General features: G+C 43.3%; 1 protein-coding gene and 1 long non-coding RNA gene across 2 annotated transcripts in view; one reads left to right on the top strand and one right to left on the bottom strand.

Annotated features, from left to right (window-relative positions):
- LOC142768874 (uncharacterized) overlaps positions 1–14,611 on the bottom strand; it is a 195,532-nt gene that overhangs the window by 90,677 nt on the left and 90,244 nt on the right. The gene's annotated exons all lie outside the window — the stretch shown is intronic.
- The window catches only part of LOC142768873 (tubby-related protein 3-like), a 91,260-nt gene continuing 81,942 nt past the window's right edge, over positions 5,294–14,611 (top strand). Inside the window, exons 1-2 of the mRNA XM_075871323.1 lie at positions 5,294–6,087; positions 7,620–7,769. Coding sequence (XP_075727438.1) covers positions 7,723–7,769 — 47 coding nt within the window. The 5' untranslated portion in view covers positions 5,294–6,087; positions 7,620–7,722. The remainder of the gene's footprint in view (positions 6,088–7,619; positions 7,770–14,611) is intronic.

Genomic DNA, 14,611 nt, shown 5'->3' with positions numbered 1-14,611 from the left:
TCGCATACTACTCAGGTAAGACGCTTACAAAGATGCTGCCACGTTCCTGCGTCTTACACCATTCATTGATGCCTTGGCCATGGTAAGCTTTGTGCTTTTCGCCCCGTGTTGGGCCTTATCAAGGAATTGCTAATATTTGTTTGAGCCTTGCCATCTATATAGTGAACAGGGCTGAAATAAATGTGATGTATAGAAAGGAGAAAACTGTGCCAAAAAAAAGTACTTACACATCGTGACAGTTCAGGTTTTTTTTGTAAATACATAAATACAAAATAGAAATGAGAAAGGAGGAGAAAAGCACAACCACATATTCAATTCACTCTCTTATAAATTACTTCTGAAGCAAACGCAAATCAATGCGACAGCTCTGTAACTCAGAGTAGCAGACATGCATTGCTTTTTTTTTTCACGACGGAGAGACGTAGCCGACGGGTATATTTTAAACAGGCTGTATACCAACCATATATTAGCTCTAATGTAGAAGGTTTTGCAGTTTCTCTGAATAAAACACGCATTTGGAACTGGTCATTTTAACACAAGTGGAAAAAAAAAGTTCTGCATTTCAGTCGTACTTTCTAGAAGGACTGTCATCAATCGCGTTTCGTAATCCTGAAAGCTAACAGGAAAAAGCGCTTAGCCAAGCTTCTTCGCCGCTCAGAAACGGCTTTGATGTGACAGGCGTCCTGTTTTTGACAGCCTGTCGACAGCGTCTGATCAGTTGTCAGAAAGAAAGAAAAAGCTTCGGTTTCGGGAACTTTGGCTGCGTGTACTTTCTCCGAAGTTACTCTCCATGCACTTAAGAAAGTTTATCTCCTCTTCTAAAAGCAAAAAAAAAAATATCAAAATGCAAGAGAAGCGTTAAATGTGTCCAAACACTGTTGTACACACGCACACATAGAGTGTCTATGGTCAACGGGGCTTGCTTTTCGCAGAGAAAAATTCCCAAAAGACGGTCGCCTCTTTTCGCCCAGTGGAAGAAGAGAAAAACGACATCTCATCTCGACAGCTGAAAGGCGATTGCAAGGTTTGCTGGGAAGAGAGCACCGCACACGTTGCTCGCAAAGGACGGCGGGAAGAAGGAAAGAGACGAGTTTGTTTCGTAATATCACGTGACAAGAAGGCGTCCTAGTGAAGTTGATAGTGGCCCGGCCGGGCTAGGTTTCCAAATTGCGCATGGCATCTTACGCAAAGGGCATTCCACGCCGCGCATCAATCACATTCTCGCACTACCTGACTTTATATAGGAAGCCATAATGGCCATATTAGGTAAGCCTGATTGGTTTCCCAACAAATGTGGTAGGCAATACACCTGTCCCCTACTTTCAATGTAAAAGACTTCATTCTTTATTTACACGTGAAAACATGACAAAGTAGACCACGTTCAAGCCAGCTATCTTAATAGGGTAATATTCGTGTGTAAAATGGCTCACACGAAGCGAAATTTGTGATAAAATAAAGGTTAACACGCCCAGCGTTTTAAATTGCGTGTAAAAACACAGAAAATTTGAGAACGTCTTGGTGACGTCATTACAACAGCTCGTATTACAAACGGGGCCCATAGAAAGAAAATTAGGTCAGAATGGCACGTCCTCTTTTGTCCTTGTCTTCTCATGTGTGTTGTTAGAAGCCCTACATTATTTCCGACCAGCCGAAGTTGTCACGCTGCTTAGGCTTTTGATCTCTGGCTCGTATATTACGAACTCAAGTAAGTAATCTTTCGAATGATTACACAGTGCATTTGTTTTAGACGTTTCATTATAAGAGTTCGTGGAATAAGCTTGTATAATACGGCTTTTACACCCTCCATTCCTTACGCCGATGGATATAAGCTGTATACTGGCCACCATATTACCGACTACTCTCTTAACTTTACAGTTCGATCACCTGCCTCCCCGTCTCAAAGGTGTGCGCAATGTTTTTTTTTTCTCGAATATCCTGGTACTATGCTTACCTATACTGAAGCTATGTGGTTATTGAAAGTTTTACATATAGTGCCGAGCAGTCGGATCCATCAGTTATTGGCCGTGAGATCAAACTAAGTCCTCCCCTGGTGGCAACTGCCTTAAGTGCGCCAGGTGTGGATTGCTCCCTACGTCGTCTGCTAGCCATGTCGTGCTTGCGTAGGAGCGCACATCATGCTCGTTCTCAAAGCGTACTTTGTTTGATTGAGTGAGCGTGAGTTTAACTACTTGTATGTATGCCTCAAACGACGTACGAAAGCATTTGGTATGGCTCGGCTGTAAATGCACTGTAATAGGATGACCGAGTTTAACTTTTCAGTTTGCTCTGTATTGTCGTTGTAGCCTCCATTTACCAGAATCATTTCAGATTGGGGACCACTTTCTGCTTCAACAACATCTTTAGTTCACTTGGCATCATCACAAACGTGAGAACTATTAGATGTTGTGTAAATGCTGCGATTTAGTGACTCGGTTGTATGTGAAATCTCGGCTATAGGCCACGCACTATCACATTGTTATTGAGTGGACAACTACGCCATTGTAGTTTACCTATCGATTATGCGATGGTATTTAGTTGTGTTTATGTTGCCGTTCTATCATTAGAGAGAAATATTATTATCATGTATAGTGTGACACCTCTGTATTTAAACGGTACCTAAAACAAAGTAGTTTTGCGCAATTTTAACTTGGGACAAAATTTACGCAGAAATACCCGTGTGCTTAGCTTTAAGAACGCTTTAAAGAACCCAGGCGTTCTAAATTATTTCAGACGGCGTGCCCTACATTGATGTTGTACAATTCACGAAAAATCTCATCTTTCTTGCATTGTCTTGAGAGTTTGTATGGCATTGTTATTGACTGACGAAAGGGAGCGGTCATTTTTTTGTTTGTTTGAGAAAAAAAAGCATGCTTGATTGTCCCATAGAATAACCAGACCTCTGTTATATAACTGTCTTGCCAGTAATCAGTGACTGAAAGCTTTTGGCTAAACTTTTGTGTAAGCATTTTATACATTCAATGGTGAAAGAACATGTGCGTACGTGGTAAACTTCAGTGCAGTGTCAAGCGTTTTCGGCGGTGTCGGCGGTGTAGCGAGCGGTAGTCGCGGCAGGTGTTGCGGGCGAAAGGACGAGGCGGCAGCTGTGGGCGCCGCGGCGAGCGCGCGGCCGGCGAGGAAGAAAGTGACGTCAACGCGCAGCAGCGGCGTGACCTACTTGGCACCGCGCCAACACCTGTGGTGGGACAGCGTTACACAGGCTAGTCAAAGAGCTGCTTCGCATCTAAAAGCTATTAAACTATTTAACGTAAAACGCAGCCCTCGTGCTATAAAGCTGGTTCCCTTTACGCTCCCCGCGAGGCGAGCGTCGCCAAGCTGGTTCGGTCGAACGGTCCACGCGGTTGAATTAATCGTCCCGAAATCACCGAGTGCTCTACGGACGTGGAAATTTCGCTGGTCATGCGTAAGCAATCCCCGGAATCGGTGCTAACGACAGTGGCGTGCGAATGGAAATCCCAGATATAGCAAACGGATGAATCTAAGCGAACGACCCACGCATTACAAAGCAAAAAAAGGCGACAACCGTGGGCGTAACGCATCCCGCTTTGCTCTTCCAGTGTAACGGTGCCCGTTCATAGTGCCATCAAACGTGGAACAGGCGCACAGTTATTTGTCTTATTTCCCCACAATACCACTTCGAAAGCTGTGAAACGGAACTTCCTTTGTCGACATGCGTTCGGATATTTTCCTGTCCTATATGGTATGCGACGTAAACTCTGAATGCGCGTGTACTTCATATTGCACGGTATATGATTACTGGGAGCAACAGCTTTAACGAGAAATGATCATCCAAAATGCATAAACCTTCTCCTTTTTTATTTTTGAAGTCCCAAAAAGCAACAAGACAATGAAGACAAGATATGGTGAGATGTAACTCATTCACTAACATCATAAACAATTATGCCCTGAAATTTTTTTCACCGCATCGCTACGTTGGTCTGTTCAAAACACGTAATATTTCTTAGAAACAACGCAGTGCCAAGTTATTGTCGAAACCGAACAGCTTCCTTTGGCACCTTTAGTGAAACTTCCCGCTTGAGCTGAAAGTACGTCATGACATAAATACCTACGGTGGAAGTAAAATACTCATCGAAGGTCTGAGACCGTCACTGGAATACTTTCACTAATCAATCAATTCATGTTCAATACCGATTTGTAATATTTTTCTTATGGAGCTATTATAGAAACATGTAGCACTAGGCAAATAAAAGAAACAATGAGTGTAGTGCTATTGGAACGCATAGAAAACCCTTTCATCGCTTCATATATGGCCGACTATCAGTAATCCACCAAACCCACTCCTATAGTGTATTCCGCCAGCAACATTCGTATTTTCCAGGGAGATATGTATAATAGGAAATTAAGTTTGTCATTTACTCCTGCACAAAATGAACACATCATCGATTTTAATAAGTAACGCCATTACCACTAGCTTTTTATTAGCAATTGGCCATTACCTCAATAAAAAGCAAGCAAGGACATATCGCTGTAATAGTCGAGAAACATTTCGGCACCAGCATCATACTAAAACATGTTATACGGTTTATATAGGGGAAGTCAAACTGACGTTTCCCCACGGACTGCCACTCTATGACGTGAGTCGGTTGCTTCGTTTAGTAGCAATGAATCACTTCTGCGAATAGATGAACATTAAAGGAATACAAACGTATGATTGTCTTTATTTCGTTAGAAAAACGAGTGAAACGTTACCTCTTTTCTCTCAGCATTGCGAAATAAGAGCTAACGTAGCAAATGAAGGATATCGCCTTTCAACACTTCAGTGCTTACAAAGGCTGCCACAAAACATTTATAGTATTGAACTCTTTCCACCATAAAGTAGAGAAACCGAGTTCCGTTCTAAATTGAATTAGAGATAATGTTTGTGATCACACTTATGTAAATATAATATAGCACGTAACACCAAAAGGAGCGTTGATATCATTAAGAAAAAATCAATCGCGCAGTCATTCATGCAAGCGGAAAACTCCCCGCCACTTCGCATTCAACTGCACCTCCCGCACCCTTCCCTTCACCAGTACGCCGAAGACCTTTGTGACCCTGGCCTCCTCTCTCCCATCTGGCTGCCTTTACTTGTGTCTTGTTGGCGCCGAAAAAAAATCGTTACCATCGGCAACCTACCTGGCCATCCCTTTCCCACGTGCCTGGTAACCCAGGGCAACGGCTTTGGTTTGCGAGGAAAACACTGGCTATTGTCTCTCCGCACGTGGTATACGGGGAGAGGATCTCCGCGTACGCCCAGCCACGCTACCAGGAAGGTACGTCGTTGGCCCCCGTACGAGTTCGTCACGTGACAGTTTTTTTGTTGTTTTCACTCGCGTCAACGCTTACGCTTTATGCAACCTTTTTCTTCGATCTGTGCGTGGGACGCCAATCGTCTCTCACGCCGGTGCGTTCTTGTCGCCATAGCGGCCGTTGCTTCAAAACTATGAAGGTGAAAAGAAGACGGGAGTGAAGGAAAGAAAGCCCCTTTGAAGCGTTCTTGTATTGACGTCGCCTTGACGGTGCGGCAGGTGTTGGCAAGAAGCCGCTGATAGCAATCACCGAGGATATCGACTCGAAACGCTACGAGTGACACCACTCTCTCTTGGGTGTACGGTTGCTCCGAGTGGAGCATGCCATGCAACGGATGTCTGTTTCTGAGTGACACACGGTGACGGTGAAGCCCCGTTGGGGCAGGTGGTCGCCTGCGTGCTGCGTACTTTACATTGAAGAAGTTACCTTCTACCGAAAGAGGCGCTTTGTGACGAAACCGCCGCGTCGAATTTGAGTTCACCCGCAGTGTTCGTGCTGGTATTGCTCCCATAATTCGAATCTCAGTTTACTTGCACTGTTCTCGCTGGTATTGCGTCTGTCGTCTTTCTGTGAATTTAGACACCTGTGAGGTGCCCTGGAGTGAACCCCGTGGCTTGGACTCCGGAGGCCTGGGCCACTAGCTTGTTTCGAAGTAGTTTGGCCTAAAAGAATACCCAAAAGAGTTCTCACACGCTCTTCGATATCGCCGCCTCCCTCTGACACATGTGAAAGACAAGGGTGGAAAATTAGTTCAAGGTAGGTGCTTCATTTTATTTACAGTAAGAATCACTGGCAGGCGGCATGGCAGTACGCTTCAAATTTAGCTTGTTTCTGCTACAAAAAGGCTTTTCTATTTAGTTTTGAAACAAACAAAAGTTTTGTGATGGTTCGCAATGATTTTTAATCGAATGCGAAGTTTCAAAGTAACAGAAAGCGTAGGACCTGAGGTATTGTTGCTTGAAGTCATCTTAAAAACGTGAGATAGGGGTAAAACACGTTTTCAGACGTGCTTAAATGGAACGGAAGTAACTGTATCACGAATTCTTACAAACTATTGCAAACAAGTCCCCCCTCTACAAGTTCTTTTTATTTTTATCTATTTATTTATTAGTTATAATTTTCATTATATTTTTTCGAAATTAAATTTTGAATGTTTTCAGCCTGCTTGATACTGTGTGAACACGAATGCAGGCAAGCGTGGCTTGTGAATCACTCGAACATCGACATTACTCGACTGTCGCTAGGCAAACATTGTTTTTTCAGCCGACGTCTTTGTACGTATCGCTACACGTCAGCTCCGGCTCGCGCTCATACACCGCATATCCTTCTCGTTTGCCAGTCATGCCTGGCTTTCGGGACACATCGCAATGCAAAAGTGCCTGCTTGAGCAACTTCTTAAAGAGTGCTACGGGGACCCCGGCTGGGAGCACAGATTCGTCTAGTGGCAGTCAAGAAATGTAGCAGTTTGATTTAGTCGACAGCCAAGCTTTCCGCTGTTCGTGTTTTCTTGAATCGTGATTGTACGCCGCTACATTTGTATTAAACGTGCACAGGTTGTACATGCAGGCATGAGTCGTAATATCTGCTATAATTAACACACGGCCTGTGGCCTCTAAAGGTTGCGGGAATGATTTCGTCCCGCCCACTATACGCATGCTCCACGTAAATTACTGCTGTAAAGCGAAATGTGTGCTGTCACGCTTGAATTCAAGCAGCAAGTGTATTGACTCGTGCACTTTCCCTGGGCTTTCGTTTGTCCTGTTCATTGCAATCATCCATTGGTGGCGAAGCTCGGCATGTTTTGGTAGGAAAGCTCCGCACAGGCCCGATTCTCACGCCGTACAGTGATGTTCACAGACAGTGCTGGGTAATATCTTCCTCTTGCGCTAACTGTTTTTATATGTATTGATGGCGCAGTGGTGCCAAGACAATTTATTATAAGGCCAAGCGACTTGAGCAGATGCTTTATCGCATTTCACAGTCCTAGAGGTGCGTTTTGCCATGTTAACTCGGCGCAATAGATATATGCCTTGTCACTTCAGAACCAAATGACATCTGGGTGCGAGATTATGCCAACGTGAGCCTGAGCGCCTGGGTGCGAGATAGACGTACTCTGGTCAATAGCAGAGTGCTTCTAAGAGTCACAAAAGCTGATATGTTGCAGAAATCTTACGCTGCTTGAGTACTGTAGTTCGATAACTCGACCCCTTAAAGCTGATAACGCTCAGCACAATCTTGTACGCGTGACGCAAAAAACTGGGATGATTATTGTGCTGTATTCTGTGCAGATGACTGTAGCACAATCTACGAGAACTTCAAAAGCTTGAAAGACAGACGGAAACCAGTGACCTTAACGACGTAGAGCGCCGTGTACCGAAACCACTTGCAGCAATGGTGACCCGAAGTGATTTACCAGTTTGGTCAAGAGCTTTCAGCAGGTGAGCAGCTGTTTTTCTTAAATTTACTTTACACAGTTCAAGTGACCGCACAAGTGCGCACCCTATAGGAGACCGATTTCTACTAGGTCAGAAATGTGATTAGGAACTAGAGCACTGACTTCTTAAGCAACATGTAGAAAGAAGACGCCATTATGAGCTGCCATTATGCAGCTCATGTTTTGTCTGAACACTCTCGAAGGTTGGAGATCTTTCAGGTAAACAAATATACTGCAAACAATTATTGTAATTCTTAAGTGACCACTTATTTCCAGTCTCCCATGTTTGCTTAAGGCATAGAAGCCAACATCAGCCAAATTCAGCAGCACCATCAATACAAATTGCAGACAACCTCTTTGCAGGGTGCTCATTCAAATAGTCCGGTAGCAGATGAATCAGACTCTACAAAAATTGCTTCGTCTCAATGTTTGCCTTTCCATATACCCCGTTGTATGCATTCAGCTTCGGAATAACTCGACCTCCGCTCATCCGTATACTGAATTTCCTAAATGCCACAAAGTTGCTGCCTCGGTATATTTCATTCACGAAGTCGTTCTGACGATCCAACTGACAGTCCTTTCAATGTCGACAGAGACATGCGGGCCAATCGTGTTATTTACCATGCACACTTCTACGCTCTTTTGATGAGGAAACTTCTCTGTATGGGCCCGATTTTCGTGCTCTCGGGAACAGGAGTGCCTCAGGATGTTCCATCAAGGAGAAAGAAGCCGGAACAGGCATCTCGAATGTCATTCGCTGCTAGAGCTATACGATCATGGAACAACTCACAAAAAAAACTTGCTCCAGCCTCAGACATATTTTTTGTGTACATAGTTCAATCACAGAGCAACGTGATCGGAAGAAACACGGTGTGATCTCTGCGAGTTAGCCGAAGAGCTGAGAGTGAAGAAGGAGCAAACATTGTCAGAACGATGGTATCCTTCTGGGCTTATTTTGATGCCTTCTGAGAGTGGAGAACTGGTAGCGTTGCAAAAGAAATAAAAAAAAAGCTGCATTCTTTCAGTCCTTGGATGTTCTTTTTCTCCCCGAGTTGTTGACAAGATGTGCTCTTTGAACATCTCTGCATCCTTCCTTAAGCTGCATACCTAACCTTGTGATAAACATATACGCAATAGGTCAGCAGTAAATTGTTCTAGCCAAGAAGACGCCACCGTCACGTCGTCGTGCGTTGATGCGGTCAATGAGGCAGTTTGCGGAATTACTGATAAAGAATGAGATTAGAAGATGATTTGTTTTAAGAGACGTCACTGCTCAGCGTGTGGTGCGGCATCACACAATGGTTTACCCAAACGTGTCATTTAAATTTGTTTCTTTTCTTAAGCGCGACTATGCGATCTTGAGGTGTAGTAGTGACCGGTAATGCTGCAGCAAATCATAATACCAGAGCGCTCAAATTAATAATCGCTATCTCTAAATCTATCAGCAGATCAGATCAGTACTCCTTGAAAGCTAAGCACCAGTGTGATAGGCTGATTCAAAAATGAATCAAGAACACTTTATTCTGGCACCAGGTCTTGCGGGTAGGCCTCGAAAACCACTGTCGTGAACATTTCTGGTATGAGAATAATCAATTATTCGATCAATCAATCGATAAATCAATCAATCAATCAATCAATCAAGTGGCTTAACAATATTGGTAAACCTTCCATCCCCCGTGTAATTGATCTCACCTTTTTTCCGTGACACAAGAAGGCAATATGAATTAGGTTCAAAGAAACAAACAAAAAAACACTCCCCGTATGAAAATGGCAGTAACCCTGAAAACTAAAGGCAGGAAGATATAAATATGCTAAATAGGCCACACTATCAAAAACAATTCCTTTTTCCGCTGAAACCGTACAAAGTTGTTGAACTATTCATTTTTTTGGGTAATAAGGTTCTCGTCAGAAATACTGATAAATTTAGGATTGAAGGATACGAGAAGGGTCACAGATGGAATTCTCCCCTTCCTTCCTGCAAGCTAGCCTTTGCTACAGTGACACCACCAGGGCCTATGAGTGGTGTGTACATAATAGATTCCACAAGAGACTGCTTCACCTTATTTAAAACACCAGTTTTATAGGCTACTTCTAATACATACTCGCATATGCACACCAAATTTTATACCCTAAAGGTAAGTTTATGTCACCGAAAACATCCTCTGTCAAAGGCACCTCGTATTTGGAATAATATCTGTTTCGACGTGTTGATATAGGTTTATGATTGTGAAAGCACCAGAAGAGTGGAAATAGAGAGTACACAGCACTTAGCGCTGTAGTCATTCTCAAGCTGTTAAGTTCGTTGATTTCTCTAATCTAACATGCCACGAATAACCAGGCGCCTTTGACCATGACACACTTAACAAAAGAGCTCAATTTTCTCTTTTCGGTCAGCCTTGATGTGTCAGAAATCGCCCCCCCCCCCCCCTATTTTCTTGTACTATGACTCTCCTCCGGGAGCATGATAATTTCCTAGGAGAGTTTCAGTGTCTCTTTCACGAAAGTAACATACCTGACAAATCAAGCTAAATAAAAACTCTTTTTTTATGGTTAGAGTGCTTGCTCACCAGCTGATACGTTGGCCATGCTTATGATACCCCTTCCATACAGCCAAGCAATTTTCACTTTCTGTATTAGAAGACACTCATCAGTTCGCTTCAGGGCTGTTCTCAAAAGAAAACATTGTGACTCCTTTACATTGAACACAGCTCACGTTTCAAATTTAAAAGAAATGTTCGTAATATCTTCATGGTCAATAATTCACAATAGGTGACAGCCAATTGTGGGTTATTTATTTCTGCCTACACAAATTATGTAAAGAAAGCCCGCGATATGTGTGAGGAAGTCGTGTGACGGACTGCGAGCGCACTGCCATAGTGGTGCTATAGGCTTTCTTTACAACGCGGAACAAATAGCAGTGCTAAATGTATCGTTCAGAAAACAGTTTAGTCGTTGGTTCCTGAAAGTGCTCTATATCTAAGTGTTCATATTTTGTGTTTCCAGCCCGCAATTAAAAATAGGTAAAAAATAATTATTGATTAATTAGTATGGGGATAAATAAAAATTGCCGTAGTACCGACAGGCTAGTGCAGGCAGTACACGCTTGGTTCGATTCGCCCCTGAAGTGTCATCCATTTTCAAATTCTTCGCTCAAGTTATGTGGGACACCCTGTATACAGCAAGAACAGCAACTGCAGTGACCTCGGTGATGATAAAATTATTCACGGTAATGACTTTTCTAGCTGCGTCTCCAAGTGATCAAACGGGGCAGATAAGTGCGTATTAAGAAATTTGTTATCACAGCAGTGTGTATGGTAATGAAATATAACAGTGAACAATACTGTTGCAATTTTGCCTGTGTTGTACCATCGCTTTAAATCGAGAAGTGCACATATTGCGAGTATTCATTTCGGTGGAGGAAGAAACATGTGTTAATGACATCGTTGTCTGATTCAGAGCAAGTAACCCGTAGGCTGAATAGCCCAATGTTCATTAGGAGTATCTGACCGCATTGTGGAGGAAAGAAACACGCACGAGGAGGAAATAGAAAAATAAACGGACGCACGACCTAATATAGCGTCGTCGCAGCTAGCACAGAGCCCCAATGGTTGCTGAAACATAAGATAGGCCTCTACCCTCGCGTGGGTACACTATGGCTGATGATAAATCATTGAGCGAGTCTTCCAAAGTAGTATCTTCAGAAGGGAACGTAGCCATCACATGAAGGTTTTATTCCGATACCTCGAAATATCCAAATGAAAAAAAAAACATTTTGACAAATGAGATTGGCCTTCAACCAACGCTTTCCATATATTTTGCTTTTTGCCACCAAAACTGTGGGGTGTGATAACTTTTTAAACGTTCATTCTTTCTTGGATACATCAACTTATTGCATCGTTGGAGATGCGTGACGATGTCTTCACGAAAAGCTGCTTTGAAGAGTGGAGCAGTTCACGGCTGAATTTTGTCATCGCCCGAGGTCTCCCGCTCGAGTCACGCAGCCTCATGTGTCGCGATGACGACAGACAGGACTAATTCGTCTCGACGAAGGAACAATTTATTAAGACAGCAAAAGGCCAGGAGTCAAGAGTTTGAAAAAGATCTAGGAAAGAAAAAAAAGGCCAGCGCAAGTGCCAGCACCCACACTTTTACGAACCGCCGTCGGAGCAGAAAACAGTTGAAGAACAGCAGAAATGTGGCCACAGAACATCTACTATATGTAATCGCCAAACATATACCTTATTTCAAACAAAGAACCAAAAATGACACAAAATATCTCAAAATCACATAAAAAGAAGAGAAAAACGTCGATAAACACATGATATGAAAAAAGAAGAACAAGGAAGAACAGATAAACACAAATTAAACACAGGAAAAACATGGGCGTATCGATGCACCCCATTTTGTAAAGGTTATACATGGGTCGAAAAAATTTTCTCTTCACCGTTTTGTATACCCCTTTTTATAAGTAAGTGTTATTGAACGCCTACCTTTAAGGTCTAAAGTCAGAATAGCAGATATGAACAAAAACAAGCAGGTTGTGTAACTTGTACATTGCGAGATTATGACTCCTGGGTCGATTCGACCATGGGATGATTGCCGAAACAGAAAACAAATGGTTTCGGCCGTTGCTTTCTGCAACACCTGGAAAAGTTCTTTGTCTTTCCAGTTATAGTTCTAGCTTTTATGAAAAAAGCACGCATTGGTGAATCGGATCCCACGTGTGCATCCCGAGAATATGGGGAACGAAGTTTGTTGCTTTCGTCCTTCTATTCATTTGTCTATTGGCACACGAGTGGCGCAGTCCTTAGTACCCGTACACTCCGTTAGGGAGTCCGGAATTCGATTACCACGAGCGCATTCCTGCAGAAGTGCATTACGAGACAGGTCTGAGGTTAAATGAGCCAGAGGAAAATAAAAGCCGGATAAGTAAGCCTAGACATGCAGGTATAGAACCGAGCCGTTTTCGATTGAGGTCACCCTGTCACGTGCCATCTTTATTGCGCAACACCTCGCAGAGGCTGTTGTGCAACGGTATCGACGAAAGCTTGGAGGCTGGTTCGAGAATGTGTTGCCATCTAGTTTCTGGACTCGCGTCGTTGGCTGCACGAGAGAATGCTTTGATGTGCACATCGTCCAAGAAGGCTCCTTGTGGTGCGCCGCCTTATAGCCGTGACCCCCGATCGGCATAGTCTCTAAAACATGCACTGCTGAGGCTGTGACATCAGCGTTTGTGCTCCCATGCCATAGTACAGAAAAATCGTGTTTCTGCTCTATTTTGAGAAAAGCCTATACACCCTTTCAACGAAAAAAAGGGTGTACCTCCTGTCTAGGCTATCACATGGGAGTGCAAAGGGATGCTGACGTCCCGTCTTTGGTATAGCATTTGAAGATGGCGGCACCCATTTGCAACATCTAAGAAATGAATATAAGGAGCTTTGTTTGAAAACGTGTATAGGCACCTAGCACTAGGGCTTTGTTCTGGTGATCGAAAAGCTATACTGCGCAGGCTGACGAGCAGAAGCGGAAGTGGGGCAACGTGAGAATTCTTTGCCGTGTTGTATTAACATATTTAATCACGGCACTAGTCTTCGTCATATCAATGACCTGGAGCGCTCTTCTACTCTGTGCTGTACTAAATAAGCAACAAAGCGTCTTCCTTCCGTGGCGGGAATGTAGGTGACACTAATATGACAAATGGGCGCTACGTAGTGCCCTCTCACCAGTGCATCTTTATTTTACAAAAACTGTTGTCTCACATCGAAAACGGCGTGTGCTAACTGGTTCAGCAGTCGCGTGTGAGGAATATGCCGAATGCTCACTGGCGAAAAGCTTTGCGTATTACCAGGGTCTTTTAGTACCTGTATTACTAGTATGAGGGCTGTGAAAAGAAAAAGCAAGTAGGTCAATAAAAGAGCTAGCGTTGTATGTGTTCTGTGGGAAGAGTGATGTGCATGCGATTGTTCACTGGTAGTGGATAACATATTGTTTTCGGTAAGTGCCGCCCTGGCACAACCACTGCTTCAGATGGCTGAACATGCAGTGGGAGAAAAAAAAATGAGGTTGTACGTTCTACAACTCAGTTATCATGTCGAGCAATGTTCCTTTTCTGCACTGCGCCAAACTATGCTGTTTCGCAATTACCTGAAACAGTTTATTCAGAACAATCCGATTCCCCAGAAACACAGAGGAGCATCGTAGGAACTTCACCCTAGTATTTGCAGCACCAGGAATAGCAACAACCACAACAACAACAAAACAGAAACATTAGAGTTATTCTGAAGTCTACAGTCCTCTCAAGATCGCGGAATAATAAGAATTTATATTTCTCGCATATTCCACCACACAATCACATACATCTACTTATTTTGTGCTATTCTTTTTCAACAATGAAACATTCTGAATTTTCTTTTGGTTTGTGTTCAAAAGAAGTCTTCGCTGCGGCACATACTAAGGCAGAATTCGTGGCGTTTCAATCTCGCAAAAACATTAGCCAGGCAAGTTACTAGACAGTGGAACCTGAGGCCTAAAGGAGCTAGAGAAACTTTTTTTCCCGTGGAGCTTGCAAAACAAAAACAAAAAACCTACAAAAAAGCGTTTCTTGGATGCGCAGAGACGCTCGCTGAAATGTGGGGGGTGACTAACTGTTTCAAACAAAACAGAACAGCATGTGGCGCGTTGTGATTCTCCAAAAACATTTTCGGGAAGTACGATGTGGTTTGGTTGTTTTATTTTACCATTATTTTCACCTTCTTCTGTTCTAATATCAGTGAAGAAGCATTCACTCCGAGAGAATACGTTTTCGTTCGTTCGTCGGTTCGAAAGGCAACGGAGCAGTAGGGAAAA

This window comes from Rhipicephalus microplus, chromosome 8 (assembly GCF_043290135.1).
Source record: "Rhipicephalus microplus isolate Deutch F79 chromosome 8, USDA_Rmic, whole genome shotgun sequence".
In the NCBI taxonomy this organism is placed as follows: Eukaryota; Metazoa; Arthropoda; class Arachnida; order Ixodida; family Ixodidae; genus Rhipicephalus; species Rhipicephalus microplus.
This window is presented reverse-complemented; position numbering and strand designations above follow the sequence as displayed.